The sequence below is a fragment of the Benincasa hispida genome, chromosome 1, assembly GCF_009727055.1.
Source record: "Benincasa hispida cultivar B227 chromosome 1, ASM972705v1, whole genome shotgun sequence".
Classification (NCBI taxonomy): domain Eukaryota; kingdom Viridiplantae; phylum Streptophyta; class Magnoliopsida; order Cucurbitales; family Cucurbitaceae; genus Benincasa; species Benincasa hispida.
In genome coordinates this window covers 67,326,155-67,345,123 of record NC_052349.1, presented here as the reverse complement: position 1 = coordinate 67,345,123, position 18,969 = coordinate 67,326,155, and the positions used below count along the sequence as shown (strand labels likewise).

General features: G+C 36.0%; 1 protein-coding gene across 1 annotated transcript; it reads right to left on the bottom strand.

Moving 5' to 3' along the window:
- Positions 1–8,920: 8,920 nt before the first annotated feature.
- LOC120070167 (5'-nucleotidase SurE) lies at positions 8,921–13,634 on the bottom strand. Its single transcript, XM_039022021.1, has 10 exons — positions 13,036–13,634; positions 12,703–12,797; positions 12,083–12,150; positions 11,949–11,992; positions 11,734–11,811; positions 11,491–11,644; positions 10,418–10,567; positions 10,120–10,230; positions 9,740–9,805; positions 8,921–9,420 (listed from the first exon to the last, which is right to left on the bottom strand). The coding sequence occupies exons 1-10, from the start codon at positions 13,323–13,325 to the stop codon at positions 9,322–9,324; spliced, it is 1,155 nt and encodes a 384-aa protein (XP_038877949.1). The 5' UTR covers positions 13,326–13,634; the 3' UTR covers positions 8,921–9,321.
- Positions 13,635–18,969: the final 5,335 nt, after the last annotated feature.

The window sequence follows — 18,969 nt, the reverse complement described above, 5'->3', positions numbered from 1 at the left end:
GCAGCCCCGCCGGGCCGATAGCCATTTTGGGGAACCAAATAGCGTTCCCAAAACCGTCTGGTGTTACGAATTTTTTTTTTTATCGTTCTCAACCCTGGATCCGTTTTCGCGTTTTTGCCCGTCGGAAAGTTCGCACATAAAAATTGGGACCCAGGGCAGCCTCGCCAGGCCCGATAACCAATTGGGAATCAAATGGGCTCCATTCGCAAAACCTTCTGGCGCTCGTCTTTTTTTCATCGTTCTTAACCCGCGGGTCCGTTTTCGCGTTGTCATCTGCTGGAAAGTTCACATAAAAAAGTTGGGCCCTGGGCAGCCTCATCGGGCCCGATAGCCATTTCGAGCACCAGATGAGCTTCGTTCGTAAAGTCGTCTGGTGCACGAATTTTTTTCATCGTTCTTAACACCTGGGTCCGTTTTCACCTGCCAGAAAGTTTGCGCACAAAAATTGTACCAGGGCAACCCGTTGGACCCGATTGGTATTTAGGGGCACCAAATGAGCTCCATTCGCAAAAACGTCTGGCGCACGACTTTTTTCATGTTTTTAACCCCTAGGCCTGTTTTTTGCGTTTTCGTCCAATGAAAAGCTCGCGCACAAATATTGGGTATGGGGCAGCCCTGCCGGGCCCGATAGCCATTTTGGGGAACCAAATGAGCTCCATTCGCAAATAGTCTTGTGCACGGCTTATTTTCATTATTCTTAACCCTTCGGTCCATTTTCGCGTTTTCCACCCGCCGAAAAGTTGCGGACAAAAATTGGGCCTAGGGTAGCCCACGGGGCCCAATAGACATTTGGGGTACCAAATGAGCTCCGTTTTGCAAAACTGTCTGGGCGGCACGACTTTTTTTTCATTATTCTTAGCCCCTGGGTCTGTTTTCGCATTTTCGACCGCTTGAAAGTTAGCGCACAAAATTGAGCCCCCGGGAAGCCCCGTCGAGCCCGATAGCCATTTGGGAGACCAAATGAGCTCCGTTCAACAAAACCGTCTGGTATACGATTTTCTTTCATCGTTTTAACGCCTGGGTCCTTTTTCACAATTTCGCCTGTCGGAAAGTTCGCGCACACAAAATTAGGCTCTAGGGCAGCCCGATAGCCATTTGGGCACCAAATGAGGCTTGTTCGCAAAACCGTCTGGCGCAACGACTTTCTTTCATCGCTCTTAACCTCTGGGTTGTTTTCAACGTTTTCGCCGCCGGAAAGTTTGCACACAAAATTGGGCCTCAAGCAGCCCCGTCGGGCCGATAGCCATTTGAGGCAAAAAATGAGCTCCGTTCACAAAAACCGTCTTGCGCAAGACTTTCTTTCATCGTTCTTAACCCCTGGGTCCGTTTTCGCGTTTTACCTTGCCAGAAACATTGCACACAAAATTAGGCCCCAGACAACCCCGCTGGGCCCGATAGCCATTTGAGGACCAAATGAGTTCCGTTCGCGAATCGTCTAGCGCACGATTTTTTTTATCGTTCTTTAACCTGGTCGTTCCGTTTTCGGCGTTTTCATTAGCCGGAAAATTAGTGCACAAAAATTGAGCCTCGGGGCAGCCCCGCTGGGCCCGATAAGCCATTTGGGGCTCTAAATGAGCTCCGTTCACAAAATCGTCTAGCGCATGGCTCTTTTCTTTCATCGTTCTTATCCCTGGGTTTGTTTTCCGCGTTTTCCGCTTGTCAAAAAATCTCGCGCACACAAAATTGGGCCCAGGGGTAGCCCTGTCGGGCCCAATACCATTTGGGGCACCAAATGAGCTTCGTTCGCCAAACCTTCTGGCACACAGCTTTCTTCATCGCTTTAACCCCCGAGTCCTGTTTTCGCGTTTTTCGCCCGTCGGAAAGTTCCGCACAAAAATTGGGCCCTGGGGTAGCCTTGTCGGGCCCAATAGCCATTAGGGCACAAAATGAGCTCGTTCGCAAAACCGTCTGGTGCACGGCTTTCTTTTCATCGTTCCTTAACCCCTAGGTCCGTTTTCCGTGTATTCGCCGGCCAAAAGTTCGCACACACAAAAATTGGGTCTTGGGGCAGCCCTGTCGGTCCCGATATAGGAACCACATAAGCTCAGTTCGCAAAGTGGTCTGGCATACCAGCTTTCTTTCATCATTCTTAAACCCCTGGTGTTGTTTCGCGTTGTTCGCGCCGTCGAAAAGTTCGCAACAAAAATAGGCCCTGGGGCAGCCTCGTCGGGCCGATAGCATTTAGGCCACCAAATGATCTCTGTCACAAAACTGTCTAACGCATGGCTTTTTTTCATCGTTCTTAACCCCTGGTCTTTTTCGCCCCGCCGGAAAGTTCGCGCACAACAATTGATCCAGGCAGCTCTGCGGGCCGATAGCCATTTAGGGCACCAAATGAGCTCTATCACAAAACAGTCTGGCGCACGACTTCTTTCATCGTTTTTAACCCCTGGGTCAGTTTGTTTGCGTTTTCGCTCCGTCGAAAATTCGCACACAAAAATTGGGCCATGGGGCAGCCCCGCCGGGCTCGATAGCCATTTGGGGCACTAAATCGCTCCGTTCACAAACCGGTGTGCCCATGACCTTTTTCATCGTCTGAACCCTGCGTTCTTTTTCGTGGTTTTCGCTCGCCAGAAAGTTAGCACACAAAAATTGGCCGGGGTAGCCCGTCGGACCCGATAGCCATTTGAGGCACCAATGAGTATCGTTCGCAAAAAAGTCTGGCAACAACCTTTTTCACCATTCCTAACCCCTAGGTCCGGTTTTCGCGTTTTCGCCCGCCAGAAATTTAGCACACAAAAAATCAGGCTCCGGGCAGCCCCACCAGGCCTTGATAGCCATTTGGGGTACCAAATAAGCTCCGTTCGCAAAACTGTCTAGCGTACAATTTTCTTTATCGTTCTTACCCATGGGTCCGTTTTGACGTTTTTCGCCCGTCGGAAATTTGCGCACAAAAATTGGGCCCGGTGCAAGTCCCGCCAGGCCTATAGCCATTTTGGGGCACCAAATGAGCACATTCGCAAACGTCTGCGCATGACTTTTTTTTCATCGTTCTTAACCCCTGGGTCCGTTTTCATGTTTTTGCCCACCCGAAAGTTCGCGCAACAAAAATCAGGCTCCGGGGCAGCCCCACCAGGCCTGATAGCCATTTGGGGTACCAAATAAGCTCCGTTCGCAAAACCGGCTGGTGCACGACTTTCTTTCATCACTCTTAACCCCTAGGTCCGTTTTTGCGTTTTCACCCGCCGGAAAGTTTGCGCACAAAAATTGGGCCCCGGGGCAGCCCCACTGGCCCCGATAGCCATTTGGGGTGCCAAATGATCTCCATTCGCAAAACCGTCTAGCGTACGACTTTCTTTCATCCTTCTTAACTCTTGGGTCCATTTTCGCGTTTTCACCTGCCGGAAAGTCTGTGCACAAAATTTGGGCCCCGAGGCAGCTCTGCCGGGTCTGATAGCCATTTGGGGCACCAAATGAGCTCTGTTCGCAAAACCGTGTAGCCGCATGGCTTTTTTTCATCGTTCTTAATGTTGGGTTTTATGTCCTAAAACTAGTGGTTTGTAAACAATAGAACTTATTCTAAAAATTCAATAAGTTGTTATTGAATATATTATTTTCTTAGTAATCCAATAAACCTAAAAGTCCTTTGACTATTACATGAGTATTTGGACTTTATGTGGAGACATAAAAGTGGATCAGGTTCGAGTAAATATTAAAAAATGATCTATAGTATATAAATAAGATTGGGTGCCTTATTCTGGTAACACTATTGGATGCGGCCTACTTTGTAGTTGTTACAAAGAGTTGTATAGTGCTACAAATGAAATGATCCTAATTCATACATATTGTGACATGAGAAGTGAGGGCATTCTGTGGAAATGAGTTTTCTACAAGATCGGACCATGAAACTAGTCAATCTTACTTTATAACGTTGTTTACTATTTAAGATTGACTATTTCAAAGCGATGACCTAGGTAACTTAACCTTAATCCTGAACTAACTATGAACACCTATTTGTTCGGGATTATCCTTTGATCTGCAAACGGTGAGAGTAGACCGATGTCTCTGCTCAATAAGCCTCCCATTTTGGGGATAAGACCAGATGAATAGCTAGGGACATAGCCCTGTAAGATGGAATTCACTCCTATCCGATTAGGGTTAGTAGAGAGGTTGTTCCCTTTAAGTGTTGATTCTGGGTCTTAAACAAGAGGTCTCACCCTCTCATTGGCCCGAAAGGGATGCGATTTGTTGATTAGATCACAAATCAATTGTTCATTAGAGGATCAGTGAGACTTAAGGAACAAAAGGTAATTTCTGAGGTAAAACAGAGATTCGACCCAGCCGTTATTACAAACAACCTGTGAAGGGTTAACTTACTGATCATGGTTATATCGAGTGGACATAATATATCTACAGTGAGGGGAGTTCAACTATGGCTTTTAGTGGAGTGACCCATTAGTTAACGAATGAGGGTTAGTTTGGTCTAATGAGTTTAACCAATTAATCTCGGATCGTTTGGAGCCCATGATCTGTAGGTCCGTGAGGTCCCCCTACTAGCTCGCAAATGAATTAGCTCTAAAGTAGCGTGATAAGTTAATTTGAAATGTTCAAATTAGAATTAAACGGAATTAGAGAAATGACATTTTCCATTATCTTCTTCAAGCTACTCACACTTAATCCACTTCTTAAGTCTTCATTTACTCCAAGCATGAGCTGCATCTCATGCGGCTATTCTCTTTGCATGATTGTCTGCAATATATTGAAGAGATTGGAGTGAATTTGAAGCAATGCAATCAAAAGAATTTTGCTGAAAATTCGTGAGAAGAAGGTATTCTTCATTGGGTTGCTACTGTGAGCTTGTCTTCAAATTCCTTTGATTCCAATTTATTTTGAGTCCCACAACTCAATCTAGAGCACCAAGAGGATAGTAGGGAAGATCTTATGGTGGTCTACATTAAGATTCTGAGAGATTTGCAGCTGGGTTTAAAGGTTTAAAGAAGTTCTACAAAGGTATGTCTTGAAACCCATTTATTTCTGCTATAGCATGTTTTCGTTCCTGCCAAAATTAATGAATTAGAGTACTTATGGATCCTGGTCGCTTCTGTTACATGCTAGTACGTTCCAACAACTGGCATCAGAGCATCATATAAGCATTCAATTCGGTTTAATTTTGGTGTAGTGAGTGTTTTATATGAGTTATATGAAACTGTTGCACTGATATGGTTCTTTGAGTTTTGGCTTTTAATTTCTTTTTGATTTCTCAATTAAATTTGTAATTGGCTTTTGCTTGATGAGCTTATATGTGTTCCCAAAAGTCTGTAATTTATTTGGAGTCATTATAGTTGAAATTAAGCTGTAATTGAAGAAACAAGTGAAGAGGCCACGTTGATTCCAGTTTATCATCTTCTGTTCATGTCGTCATTGAGCTTCAGTTGCTAGACGATCGTTTAGCTTCAGGCATTAGACGATGTGAAGAAAAACTAAATGATTGTGTAGCTTTGAGCGTTGAGCGTTGAAGTGTTGTGCGCTAGACGATTGTGTACCTGCGGGAGCTAAACAATGCGTTGTATTACTATACGATGGCACTACACGATCGCGTAGCTTCACGTGAGAGCTAAACGATGTGTTGTATTGCTATGTGATGACACTACACGATCGTGTAGCTTCAGGTGGGAGCTAAACAATGCGTTGAAAAACTATGCGATAGCACTACACGGTCGTTTACCTTAGTGCGGCAACTAAGCGATGCGTCGATGAGCTATGCGATAGCACTACACGATCGCTTACCTTTGTGTACGCACTAAACGATCAACTTCAGGCGTTAGATGATGGCGCTAAGCGATCGTGTAGTATTTTTCTAGCATTAGACGATGGAGCTGCACGATAGTGTTAGACACTAAGTGATCGTGTAGTGTTGTTCGACACTAGGCGATGACCCTATACGATAGAAGGATGACACTACACGATCGTGTAGTTTGGTCAGGTGCCATGTGTTGGTGTTACACGATCACGCAAACACTAAATGATCAGGCAAATGCATGAAAATGGTCGTCAATGCTAAACAATGATCCATAGCAAGATGTTGAGCATAGAGCGAGAGCAGTCGGTTCGACCGGTTCTTTTGAGGTTTGGTCTGGTTTAGGCTCAAATGGTTTTTTGGCTAGCCTGGTTCAGACTTGGCTGGTCCGGTTCAGACGGTTGGGGTCCGGTTTAAGTTTTTTGAGTTCGTTTTGGAGCGGTCCGAAAGCGGTTTAGAAGCTGTTTTGTAATAATTAGGTTTTCATTTGTTGTTTATGCCAAAACTAAAATCATATCAGTCTGTGTTTAATTATTTGTGCATCTAATGTATGTTATAATTAAATAAATCTTGTATGTGCGTACAGTATGCCATATAGATTTAAAATCCCACCATAGGAAGCATGTTACATGCATTGAAAGTATGTTATAAAATGTTATAATATGTAGAATGCATGTTAGGATTTTTTTTTTTTTTATTTAATCTAATAGTTATATTAGATATTGAATGCCTTTGTTGTTTGTTGTGGATGTTTTGCCACTCGCTTTAATAGTTAAAATATGTCGTTAAACTTGTAAAACTAGGGTTACAAACTCAACTGGTATATAATCCTGTCGAAGGCTGGGGGTACTTAAGTTGACAGTCTACGAAACACCTCCTACCTGGGGATGTCAAATTATTGAGCATTGGTAACCGGTTTTATGAGCATACGTGAGCGGTGTGAGGTAATAAAACGGTTTATCACCTAGACATTGTAGGTTTAAATCCATTTATAAGTGTTACTTGGATAAACCACCTAGACTTAGGGATGTTTTTATTAGCCAAAAAGAACTTAAGTAAAAATTTACCCAAACATTTAGAACACTTTAGTGGGAGATTAAAAGTTATTAGTTCTCACGTCCTCAAGAGTTTACACCGTGAGATCCATGCTCGATTTCGTATCGCTTTTATCGTGACTGCTCCATTCGGAAAGTGTTTGCATGGATCAATAACAAGGTGAATGAGGGAAGTCATTCATAGTAAGTGGGTGAAGGAAATGTATCAACATTGTCCTACGGTCTCCTCCATTAGTTTGAACCGTGAGATTCCTACGTTGCGCATGCTATCGTTTTTAGGCGGCACTATCTAGTCGTTAACCACAGCGATCCCTTCGGAGGGTTGTAACATAGGATTCAAAACAACCTAGGCTTCAGTAAAATGAATAGGGTCTTATAGTTTCGTCTTGGGTATTGTCTTCTATTTCGGAGGTATATTCATACTGTTCTGTAAGATCTGAAAATGACGGGTCTACACTTACAAGAATTACGTGTTAGTAAAGATCTTGACCGAAAACGATAACTAAATGACTATCGAAATATGAGTTATTCTGGAGATAGTATTTGGTCAAGAATTGTCTTGCTTCTATAAAGAATTCTTGACTGCCTCTCGGTAGCAATTGTTCTAAATCGCTAAAGTATCGTTACAAAAATAATGATTATTGTTACATTATTACTTTGCTAAAACTTGATTAGATTTAAAAGCAATTCACTTACAGGATTTATTTGTAATTTCAGAATGACAAGTTCAATAATACAATTGTTGGCATCAGACAAACTCATCGGGGATAACTATGTGACATGAAAATCAAATTTGAACATCATACTTATGATAGACGATTTGCGATTTGTCTTAACAGAGAAATGTCCTCTCATTCCTTGCTCTAATACAACCTGAATTGTTTGGGAAGCATTTGATAGATGGATCAAGGTGAATGATAAAGCCCATGCTTATATCCTCACCAACTTATTTGACGTTTTGACAAAGAAACACGAGGATCTGAGTACTGCCAAAGAGATTATGGAATCTTTGAGAGGGATGTTCGGACAACCGTCCTTCATCCTGAGGCACGATGGCTATCAAATACGTTTATAACAGCCACGTGAAAGAGGAGACCTTTATTCGTGAACATGTCCTAGACATGATGGTCCACTTTAATGTGGCAGAAGTAAACAGTGCTATTGTGGATGAGAGAAAAGTTTGTTTTATTCTAAAATCTCTTCCGAAAAGTTTTCTGCAATTCTGTACGAATGCATTGATGAATAAAATTGAATACAACTTGACTACACTGCTGAATGAGCTACAGACTTTCCAAACTATGTTAAGAACTAAGGGTCTGGAATCAAAAGTAAATGTTGCTACTGTTGAGAAGAGAGGAACATCTTCCAAGATCTTCCAAGCTTGATGTTGCCTCCTCTTCACAAAGTAAGAGTATTTCTGCAAAAAAGGGCAAAAGGAAAGGGAAAAAGAAACCTGGCAAGAAAAGTAAGAAAACCGCTGCAGACAAAGAGAAATGTTTCCACTGTAAAGAAAATGGAGACTGGAAGAGAAATTGCCCTAAATACGAGAAGAGAGCAGAGAAAGTTAAATAGGCAACTTAGTTCCTGAAGACCGCTTACTTAACTTAGCCAATGGGAGAAATTGCTACTGGTTGATGTTCTGAAATTAAAATACTAACGGTCCAAAATAGTAAAAATCTCAGATTCAAGTAAACAAAAAATAATATAAATGTGAAAAAATAAGGGGAGACATGCCACCTATTTGATAATAAACAAGTTAGGCAATAATTGAATGTTGCCTAAGATGCTTATATCAGCAAGAATAATAATAATCATTTTATTTTTATTAAAAAAAAATCTCAGATGACAAATTTTTACTGGCACATAAGTTTTTTTCAACAATTTATACTACCATGATGTTAAATAAATCAAATGACGTCTGACAAATTCGTTTGAAGTCAAACTCCCGAGGTAATGCGATGTCATTCCTTAAAACTACTACTAAAAATAATTGTAGCCTAGTCAGACAAATGTCTCCATCGAAAAAATTTAATGTAACATCATTAATTAAATTTACAACAATAACATCCTTAATGTCTGAAACACCCTTAATAAATTAATCGAAAGCACGGGTAAATTTACATCAACATTGAAAATAAAAATGAAAAGAATGATCCTCATCAATTATCCAAAGATTCTCAAACAAGATGTATGAGATTTAAAATGAAACAGAACCCAATCCATAGCAAACGTTGACCACAATTCCACTTGCAGTTTACAAACTGGCATTTTATAAAACATGCCAAACAGATTTGCAGTAAGCAAGTACACTTTTACTACACTACATGAATCAATAGGGACACTAACAAAACTAAAAACTATATATATATATATATATAGAATGAAAGCCGTAATCAGAATGAGCTTGCTGAATTCACAAAACAATTGACAGAATGCGAAACCCACAAAAGAAAGAGGAAGAGAAAAATGTAGGGTAGCGAGCCGAACTCTAGATGTACACAAATCATTGCCGCCGAAAAGAGACTGATTTTATTGCGCCTGATGAAGTGCAGTGGAGATCCAATCAGAGGCCGCCGTTTGGATCTCCAAATCAATGTTGGCGGTGAGGGAAAATGGGGTTATAGCAACCTGTTTGTCCAAAGCAATTTATTTTTATCAGAAATATGAAAGGAAAAATAATGAAAAGTGCAAGGGATAGAGGAAAAAGATCAAACAGAAACTTCTTCAGTTATTCTATTCATGTGAAAACAAAATAGATCATTTCAAGATTTTTATTGATTTCTTTGTCTGTTATCACGTTGTTTTGTTATATAATTGATCCACTTTAAGCACTAGTGCAAGGACTATTCGGATGAGAACGGTGTCTAACTTGGAGGAGATAAGCACTATAAAAATTGAGCTAGCTACATATATTACCAGAATTGAGGTCAAAAGTCGATCAACTTACAAATTCATTTTCAAGGGCTCTAAAATCCAGGTCATCGTCCTTGTTATCCTGCTCCTTATCCAGAAACTGCACATAAAAAAATAGTGTGATTCCTCGTGATATTATGAATTTATGAATAGATGTATGGCATAAAAACGATCAACAGCTATAAACAATTTAGTGGTAAAAAATCTGCTTTAATCTGGAAATCTAGAAGATTGCTGGACGAGATTACAAATGCAGATACAGCACTTGAGCGTGCCGCTGAGAGAGACAAGCACAACCCGAGTTTATCTGGCCCTATGTCCCTACCTATCCACCCGATTTCAACAGGTGGGTGCAATTCTAGATGTCAAAACCATTCTTCAAGCTGAACCCAAGTTTCATTTTATAGTGAATACCTCCATTCGGAAGAACTTCTTCACCCGCTCAGAATCAGATTTTCCCACTGCTCCAGTTGATTCAATTTCCACCATATTCTGCCGTTGAGTGGTCAAGCGGCGAGCTGCTCCCTAATGAAAAATAAAATTTATTACTCTAAACAACAAAAACAGACTGAGTGCACAAAGATCCTTCCTTTACAAGAATATAAATTATTAAGACAAGATGACAGGATGCTAAAAACTACTCGACCAATAAACCCAGTTACAAAAAGTACACAAACGTGAAGAAGCATCATAATTTTTTCAAGCTACTTACAGCAGCAGAGGCATCTCGACCAAGTTGTGCGAGCTGAAGACCAAGACTCTGCTGATTGGACATAAAATGTCCTGCAGGATACCTGTTGGCCGAAACAGCCTGCCAATTTAGAGTAGACCTCCATAGACTTTGCTTTGTTGATTTAAATCCCTGTCAAAAATGTCAACTACGTCGATTACTGACCAAGAATAGCGAGAAATTACATCCTGAGACAGAATAAAATGATAACAAAACAAACTATCTGTATTTTTTGCCCCCCCACCCAAAAAAAAAACAAAAGATAAATACCATGATTAACCAAAAGCTGCAAGAGTATTTTAGAAATAAAAACAATTACAAACGGGGAAAGGAAAAATTTTGGCAAAATATTACTAGAAACGGTATCACTGGGATAATACATGAGGTCATTTTACAGGTTGACTCTTAGGGACAACAAACTGAGGTTTGCGTGACTAAAGCCATAATTTTAACTCTACTGAAGCAGTGCCCAATTAGCCATTACTTTTCCAAGCTGTTAAAATAGATGTGGACCTTACTGATAAAAATATAATAATTAGTAAAAAAGGAACACAACATTGCAGGTGTGAACACGAAGTGGAACAAATTGAACATAACTTAGAATCTAACTCCCAACTATAGTCATTCAGGAACTTGAACGGAAGTAAAGTACTTCGTATCTACTAACATATAAACAAGCAAGAACCTGATAGAGATGAGATGAACAAATGTCTCGTCTATTAGAGATTCATAATTTGCCACATATATCATACAACAATTCTAGGTCTAGCAGCTATCAGATTCTCAATTAATTCCCCTACATAATAAAAAGACATAGGTTTTCTTCAAGTTATAGTTGCTTCTGATTAAAACACTCAACGAGGAATTCCAAAGATCATTGATCACTTCTTTTAGATATAATAAAGGAGAATCGTTCAAGTTCAGGTAGAAGCAAAATTCAGATGAAATATCACCCTAAATTCCTAATCAAAGCTACTCCCATGTTTGGAATACATTTGTCCATCAAGTTAATTAGAACAATTTTCAATTTAAGAGGCAAAAAGAAAGTGCAGAACCTTGTTCGTCAGAGGTGAAGTAGGTATTTCAATGTTGAGAGAGCAACTTTTAGGGAAATTTCCCTTCTCTATATCACTGATAGCTGCATTTATCAAGGGCAAACAGACCGACACAGCATCCTTGAAGTCACTTTCTTGGCTTTGATCCTTCTTCCTGAAGTGAAATAAATAAAGGGAAAAATACCTTAAGGATAATAATTAGCAGCAGTGAAGCTCAATATGGAAAATAGAACATCAACCAACCAATTCAGAGATATTGATATAGATGGTACACCACAAATCAATGCCTCCCTTGCTCCAGCAATGACACCTGAGTAAAACCTGGCAGATTTAAACAACCAAATTTGGCATTAGATAAAGGATCAAATCATAATCATAAAGAAGAGCCAAATGATAATTATTGTGAGAACAAACATTACGATCTACACTGACATCTTCATATAACAAACAGAACTTACATTTGATGACCACAGCTCGATCCCCGGTTAATTCCACTAATTACCTGAAATTTATGTCAAATATATCCTCATGACATGTTACTGGAAATTAAATTAGATCTAAAATCCCACTGCTACAATTTATAAATACTAACCAGAAGAGGCTTCGACCAGGAAAAAAGAGCTCCAGACAATGCTAACGAGACACAATCTACAGGCGTTCCTGAGGAAGAGTTACCGAGTGTAATTAGGCATTGAAATTTTGCAGCCTGCAGGCAAGGATGCATGTTTGTGTACAACCAGTAGCCAGATAGAAAACAAGTTTAAAATAGATAAGTTATGCAATGAACACCATGATTCTGGCTGATGAACTGAACTATCAGCGCAAAATAATTTAAACCAAAACCTAAAAGATCAGAAGAAATTTGATGCACAAACAAGAGAAATCAGAGAATATACAACCCTAAATTTAATCAAAATAGATCGTATTCATGATGGATTATGACAGTTGAAGAAATAATATTGAAGGGCAACCGCAATAGTAATCATACCCGAACAAGTTCAAAATAGACAAGTTACGCAATGAACACCATGATTCTGGCTGATGAACTAAACCATGAGCACAAAACATTTTAAACCAAAAAATAAAAGATCAGACGAAATTTGATGCACAAACAAGAGAAATCAGAGAAAAAATTATTCAAAATAGATCGTATTGATGACGGGTTAAGACAGTTGAAAAAATATTGAAGGACAACCAGAACAGTAGTCATACCCGAAACTTCATAGGCTGTGGCGCCGTTAATTTCAGCAGAACTCACAGCAACGGTTTCTCGAAGAGTCACAGAATGACTCGAAACTGATTTGTCCCTGCAGCGGAGATTCCCGAACTATTTAAATCACAAGTATTTAATATTTAATAACGAAGATACCAAGTAAAGAAATCAGGCATACAGATGAAAGCAATAGAGAACAAAACAAGATACCCAAAAAAAACGATAGTAATCTCTATAACAGGAAACAAACATCGAAATAGAGCCCAAGTAGGCAAAAAGATAAATCAAATCCACTAAAAGATGGATAAAAATGAAAAGAAACAGCCACTCACGATTGCGGAGCGCAGACATGGACGTTATATGAACCTTCACGAACAAGGCCTTCAACGAGGTAAGTAAGGCCGGGAGAGTCGATTCCTTCACTGTTGGTAACAAGAATAATGGGTTTCTGAGTTCCAGAAACCTCAAGATTGGCATCAGAAGTAGAAGAGGAAGGCTCAGGCGATGCATTAACATCCTTGGATTCTTCGCCAGCGCCCTTCCTGCTGCGAAGAACATCTTCAAGATTGGAAACAAGGCCCGGAGGCAAGAAGTTCTTCTTGACAGAAGTAGAGGAAGTCATGGGACTTCAATTCAAAAAGGAAGAAAAATGGAGGAAGCAAGAAGAGGAAGAAGAAGAAGAAGAAGAAGAAGAAGCTTCCCTGCAAGGAATCAGAAATCAGAACCCTAAAATCAGAGGGAAATGAGGAGAAGATGAAGAAGGGGAAGAAGACGTGGAAGAAGGAAAGGGAAGAGGAAGAATAAAGCGCTGAAAATGAAAACGGTGAAATTGGTGAAGGAAGATAGATTGGTGGTCCGGTTCAAACGCCGTTACTTTCGTAGAGAGAGAGAGAGTTCTCTGGTTTTTATGGCGTACGTCATCTAAGATGGTGAAGAAGAAACAACAGTAATTTAATTCAAGAAGCTACAATTTCACTTTTCTCTTCTCACAGCTAGTTTTGAGGATAAATTATCTGAAATAACAATATTAAATTTTTACTTTTCAAAATTAACCTGTTTTTTAAATTCGTTAAACTAATTTTTCTCAATCCATCCCAACGTGATCGACATCGATTTAATTTAAAATTTAATTTATCTAATTTATGAATTATTTTGAATTTTTCGGTATATATAAAATTTAGAAAAATACACCAAGAAAACTCAAAACAATTGATAAGTTGGAAAAAATTAATTTTTTATGTAAATATCGATGGTTGATCTTGGGTGAGACGGATCGAGAAAAACTCTACGAATTTTTAAAAAATGTGCTAATTTTGAAAGACGACAACTTGAGGAGGCTATTTCTACAATTATCCGAGATTTTAAAGTAAGAAAATGAATACTTTTATATATGGTTTTCAATATAGTCTTACTTTTTTCTTTTTAAGTACAATAGGATAGGGTGATTCATGCGACATTTGGTTGATGACACTCTTGTATTTCAATAGAGTTATGTTTGTTTTGACATTATTTTTTAAAAATATATATATATATATAACTTTGTTAAGTTAATAAGCTAAACACAAACAAAATCTTCATGAAGAATAGATGAGACCAATGAGGAAAATAAAAGCCTCAACAAGTCTATGCGCTTCTTCAGTAGGAGAAGGTAGAGCATCAAAATAATCATACACAACTCGAACAAATGAGTGAGCAACAAAATTACACGAACGATTACACTTAACAACATAAATGACACTCGCACGATGAGTTAACTCCACCATAGTATCAACCACATTCTCAGTTTCTAAAATATCTGATGATGACTCATTGATAATACAAATAACATCAATCGAATAATATTCAACAATAATAAATTAACTCAACCACCTAATAAGTTAATTGGATAAAAGAGCTCTCATCAATATAATCCTACTGTTGAAAATTAAAACAAGAAAAAAAAATATTGAATAATTGTGAGGGTAGAATTTAACTATCCGTTTTTGCGTTGATAATTGATTCATTTATATGTTAAACTACGTTGGGATTTTTTTAAAACCGTAAACTATGTTTGAATTCACTAAAACAAATTAATTTAAACATACATTTTTTGACATTTTTCAATTATATTCTTGAAATATTCAATATATATAACAATTTTTTAAATTCAAAAAACAATAATTTCTAACTTAGATGATTTATTCTTAACTAGTTTAACTGAGTATAAATTGATATATTAAATATTATGTTGTTAATACTTAGTACCTTCAATTAAAACCTTCATTGACATAGAAGAGTTTATTGGCAAAAAAATCAAACATGAATCAATTAATTGATACTTATGGACTAGAGTTTTAAATATTATGTACTATTTAGTCTAAAAATATAACCTCTTAGGATGTGTTTGGGCGTGATAAAAATAAAGAGTTTAGAGTTGAGTTGATAATTATTATCTGGAGAGTTAAATTCTCTGGAGAGTTAAATTGTCTGTGTTTGTTTGCAGTTGTGTTGATAATTATTGTCTGTTTATTGTGCAGAGTTGAGTTGGGGATCTAATGAAATTTTTGTAAATGAGATTAGTTCTATTTTTTTCTGTTTGTCTTTTATTTTTTAGTTTGATGCTTTGCTATTGTTGATTAATTTTCAAATATACACGTATTTTCTGAAATCATTTATGACATAAACTGGACAATCTCAATTTGTAGAACATAATAGATTATTTTTCATATATTATTTTAAAAAATTGTAATAATTCTAACTTTCTTCAATCTGTAAAACATACCAACAAAATACATTTCATATTGCTGCTAAATTAATTTGTATATTGTATATTGTATGTACATATATTGAAGGTAATTATCCCAATACTAATTGGTATATTGTATATATATATATTGAATCTTGCTAACTTAACATTATTATTTCACATATCATACAATTTATTTTTATATAATATGGATAGTATATTTGAAATTGAAATTGTACATAGGATAATTACCTTTCATTTGATTATGATGGTGAGAATGTGATGTAGTACAGTAACATTTTTCATAAGATCACAAAAATAAAATGAAACAACCGAACATGTGGTTGTTTCTAAAAAAAATACAAAATATATGTTCTTTTCGATACTTATAAATAACACAGTGAGGATCTCAGATGAAACATAACATAAGATAAGATCGGTCCTTGTAAGAAATCCAACAAAAATAATGAACCAAATCATCATATCAAATTTGACATTCCAAAGGTTTGACGATAAAAAATAAATAAAAAATAAAAAAAAAAAAAGATTTGGTGAAAAATCCAAATGGCAAAGATGAGGGAAGAGAGAAGAAAATGAAAATATCACTGATTTTTAGGGTTAGTTTTGAGTAGATAAAAAATGTGGTTTTAATAACCCAAAGTTTTTCTTAATGCGCTTAACAAACCTGGATAATAAATACCCACCCAATCCAACAACTTATACCCATTTATCAAACACTCCTAATTCTTTTCGCATGAAAAGCATATTTCGCAGATTATTGACATGTATTTTTTTTTTCAGATTAAATCTTCGTACTTAATTTATTGTACTAGAAATTGTTCAAGTGGAAGATGAGTAGCCTATAAACTTAAAAATTGATTAAAAAAAATCTTAAACTTACAAGATTGTGCCAACAAATTTAAATTTTATTATTCTTCTTTAACACCTTTTTAACTTTCACATTTCTATCGTAAAAATATTTGTATTAAAAAGGGGTTATAACTTTTCGACAATGAGAGAGAATTGAACTCTAACTTCGAACTACATATTTTAGATCAGTTAAATTATATTTACTTTAGCCAATGATAGAACTTAATTAGTGAATGGAACATGTTACCACTTTTAATAATCCATCATTTTATCTCTTCTTAAAATGAAAACGAACTTTGTGTACCAAAAGAATAAGAAAATGAAATTTTGTATCGGTCTTTTAAATGTTTTATTTTATAATTACGTCGTCTTTTTATCCAAATAATTAATTAAATTTTGGTTAAATAAATACTTTTTGTTTCTAAATTTTTTATGAAAGTAATAATTTAGTCCATGTACTTTAATATATAATAATTTAGTCGTTGTACTTTCAAATTTGTAATAATCTGGTCCCTAACATGAAAAAATTCATCAAAATTAGATGTCAAATTTTATTATTTTGTGAAGTAGACTTTGTATTTATAAAAATATTGAGCCTCTAATTAGTTTATCTGTTTATTTATGCAAGAAATCTCATTAAATTTTAACACTAATTTCTACAATAGAGTCTAAATTGTTACAAATTCAAAAGTACGAGGACTAAATTATTACATAATAAAGTTCATGGATTAAATTGTTATAAAATCGAAAGTATATAGACTAAATCGTTACAAACCAAAGTTTAGAAACTAAATTGTTACTTCTATAAAAGTTTAGAGACAAAATGATTTTTAACCATTAAATTTTCCTCATGCAATAATAATAGAAAAATACTTAGGTACATTTGGGTTATATCTATCTTTGTACATCCCACTAAATTATCCCAACATAATTTGTCACGTGACAAATTTTTTTACATATATATATTTTTTGTGTATGATGAGAATGGAATACATATGTATATGGAAATGCACACAAGTATTGGTCATAATAATATTAAATTGGTTTTTTGTGTCATTTTACCATTCTTCTATTCAACCATTTTTTATTTTTTACTTTTTGATAAGATTTTTACATCGTTTGTTATTTACAAATAAGTAGAGTTAGATTTCCTTGCATATTTATGCCTCTGTGTATAAGTGACAATTTTTTGAATATAGTATTATTATTGACTGCTTGGCCGACTTTACAATTATATATATATATTTGGAGACAAATATATAATATTTATGTTGAAATATGCATTTTGTATACGTTATTGCCCTTACAATAATGTATGGTGTTTCTGCCTCATAATAATAATAATAATAATAATAATGTTGTATTGTGTTTCCTTTCAATAAATNTATATATATATATATATATATATATATATATATGTTTTATGATATTCCGTTAAATACAACACTAAAATATATCACAATAAAAAAATATACACACGCAAAATTAAAATATCAATATAAGTCGATCTCCATCTTTTCAACGTATTAAATAAAAATTCAATGGCTGCTAAAAAAATATAAATAATGGTTAGAATTGGAATAAAAATAATTTTCATTTGTACATGCATAGTTTGACTGTAAGGAAGATCATCCTGATCCTTTACTATTTTCCTTTTATGAAAAATTCGAATTACTCCAACTATATAATTTAGACCAATGATAAAAATATTCTAAAAAAACTAACCGTAAATTTGACCATAACTCAAATAATTGGTATATTATAACATCAACCAATAGAGATTAGTATTTCGAAAATTTTTACCTCAACATGTTATAAAACTCAAAACAAAACAAACAACTCAAACTAATATCTGTTTATTTGTTTCGTCCACATTTTTCTGACAATACTTGTTCTCTTCATCTTCGTAAACATGTTCAACAAATTGCATTATAAATTAGGTTAAATAAAAAAAAATCAGTTTCCAACATTTGATTAGTTTGCATGCCTCTCTACTATTATTATAGAATAATTAAACCTAAAATAGGTACCAAAACGAACATAGCGCGATTGACATCTGAGTGTACTAGTAACCAAAAATTATGTGGTTCGAATTCTCCTACTTCCAATTATCGTACTAACAAAAAAAAAATTACATTTATACCATATCCTAACTTAATTTTATTCACTCGAAGCTCGAAATAATTACATTAGCGTTTATTAATCACATCCAGACAAACTCAAAAAAATTGATAACATTGTATCACTTTTGAATATACCTTTAATAATGTAAAAATAATTTATATGAATATTTGGTTACAAATTAATACAATGGTTAAAAATGTAGGATCATCCTGCTAATTATCTCATTATGCCATGTGATAGACAGGATAGTAGTTTATTAATGTCCATCACTATGTTTTTTTATCATTTATGTAAATAGTTTGATATTTTTTATGTAAAAATTTTCTATTTTAAAATGTAAATTTTAAATTCAAATTCAAAATATGACTTAACTAGGAATGAGATGAGATTAAGGGGCAATTAAGAGACTAATCATCGGCTAAAATTTCAAACTTTTTCGCCGTTTTTGGACCCAACAAACTTCTTTTGAAAAAGAAATAATAAAGATTGTGTGAATGAGTTGGCTTAGTCGATTCCTCATCTGTAATTTAAGCTGACGTGGTGGGCC

Bases quoted from the DNA above. Each gene is read 5' to 3' on its own strand.
- LOC120070167 (XM_039022021.1), bottom strand. From the start codon at position 13,325: ATGACTTCCTCTACTTCTGTCAAGAAGAACTTCTTGCCTCCGGGCCTT. The intron at 11,645-11,733 runs GTTGGTTGATGT...ATTTCACTTCAG, and splicing joins ATATCAATATCTCTGAATTG to GAAGAAGGATCAAAGCCAAG. The intron at 10,568-11,490 runs GTTCTGCACTTT...CATTTTTGACAG, and splicing joins CTTCACCTCTGACGAACAAG to GGATTTAAATCAACAAAGCA.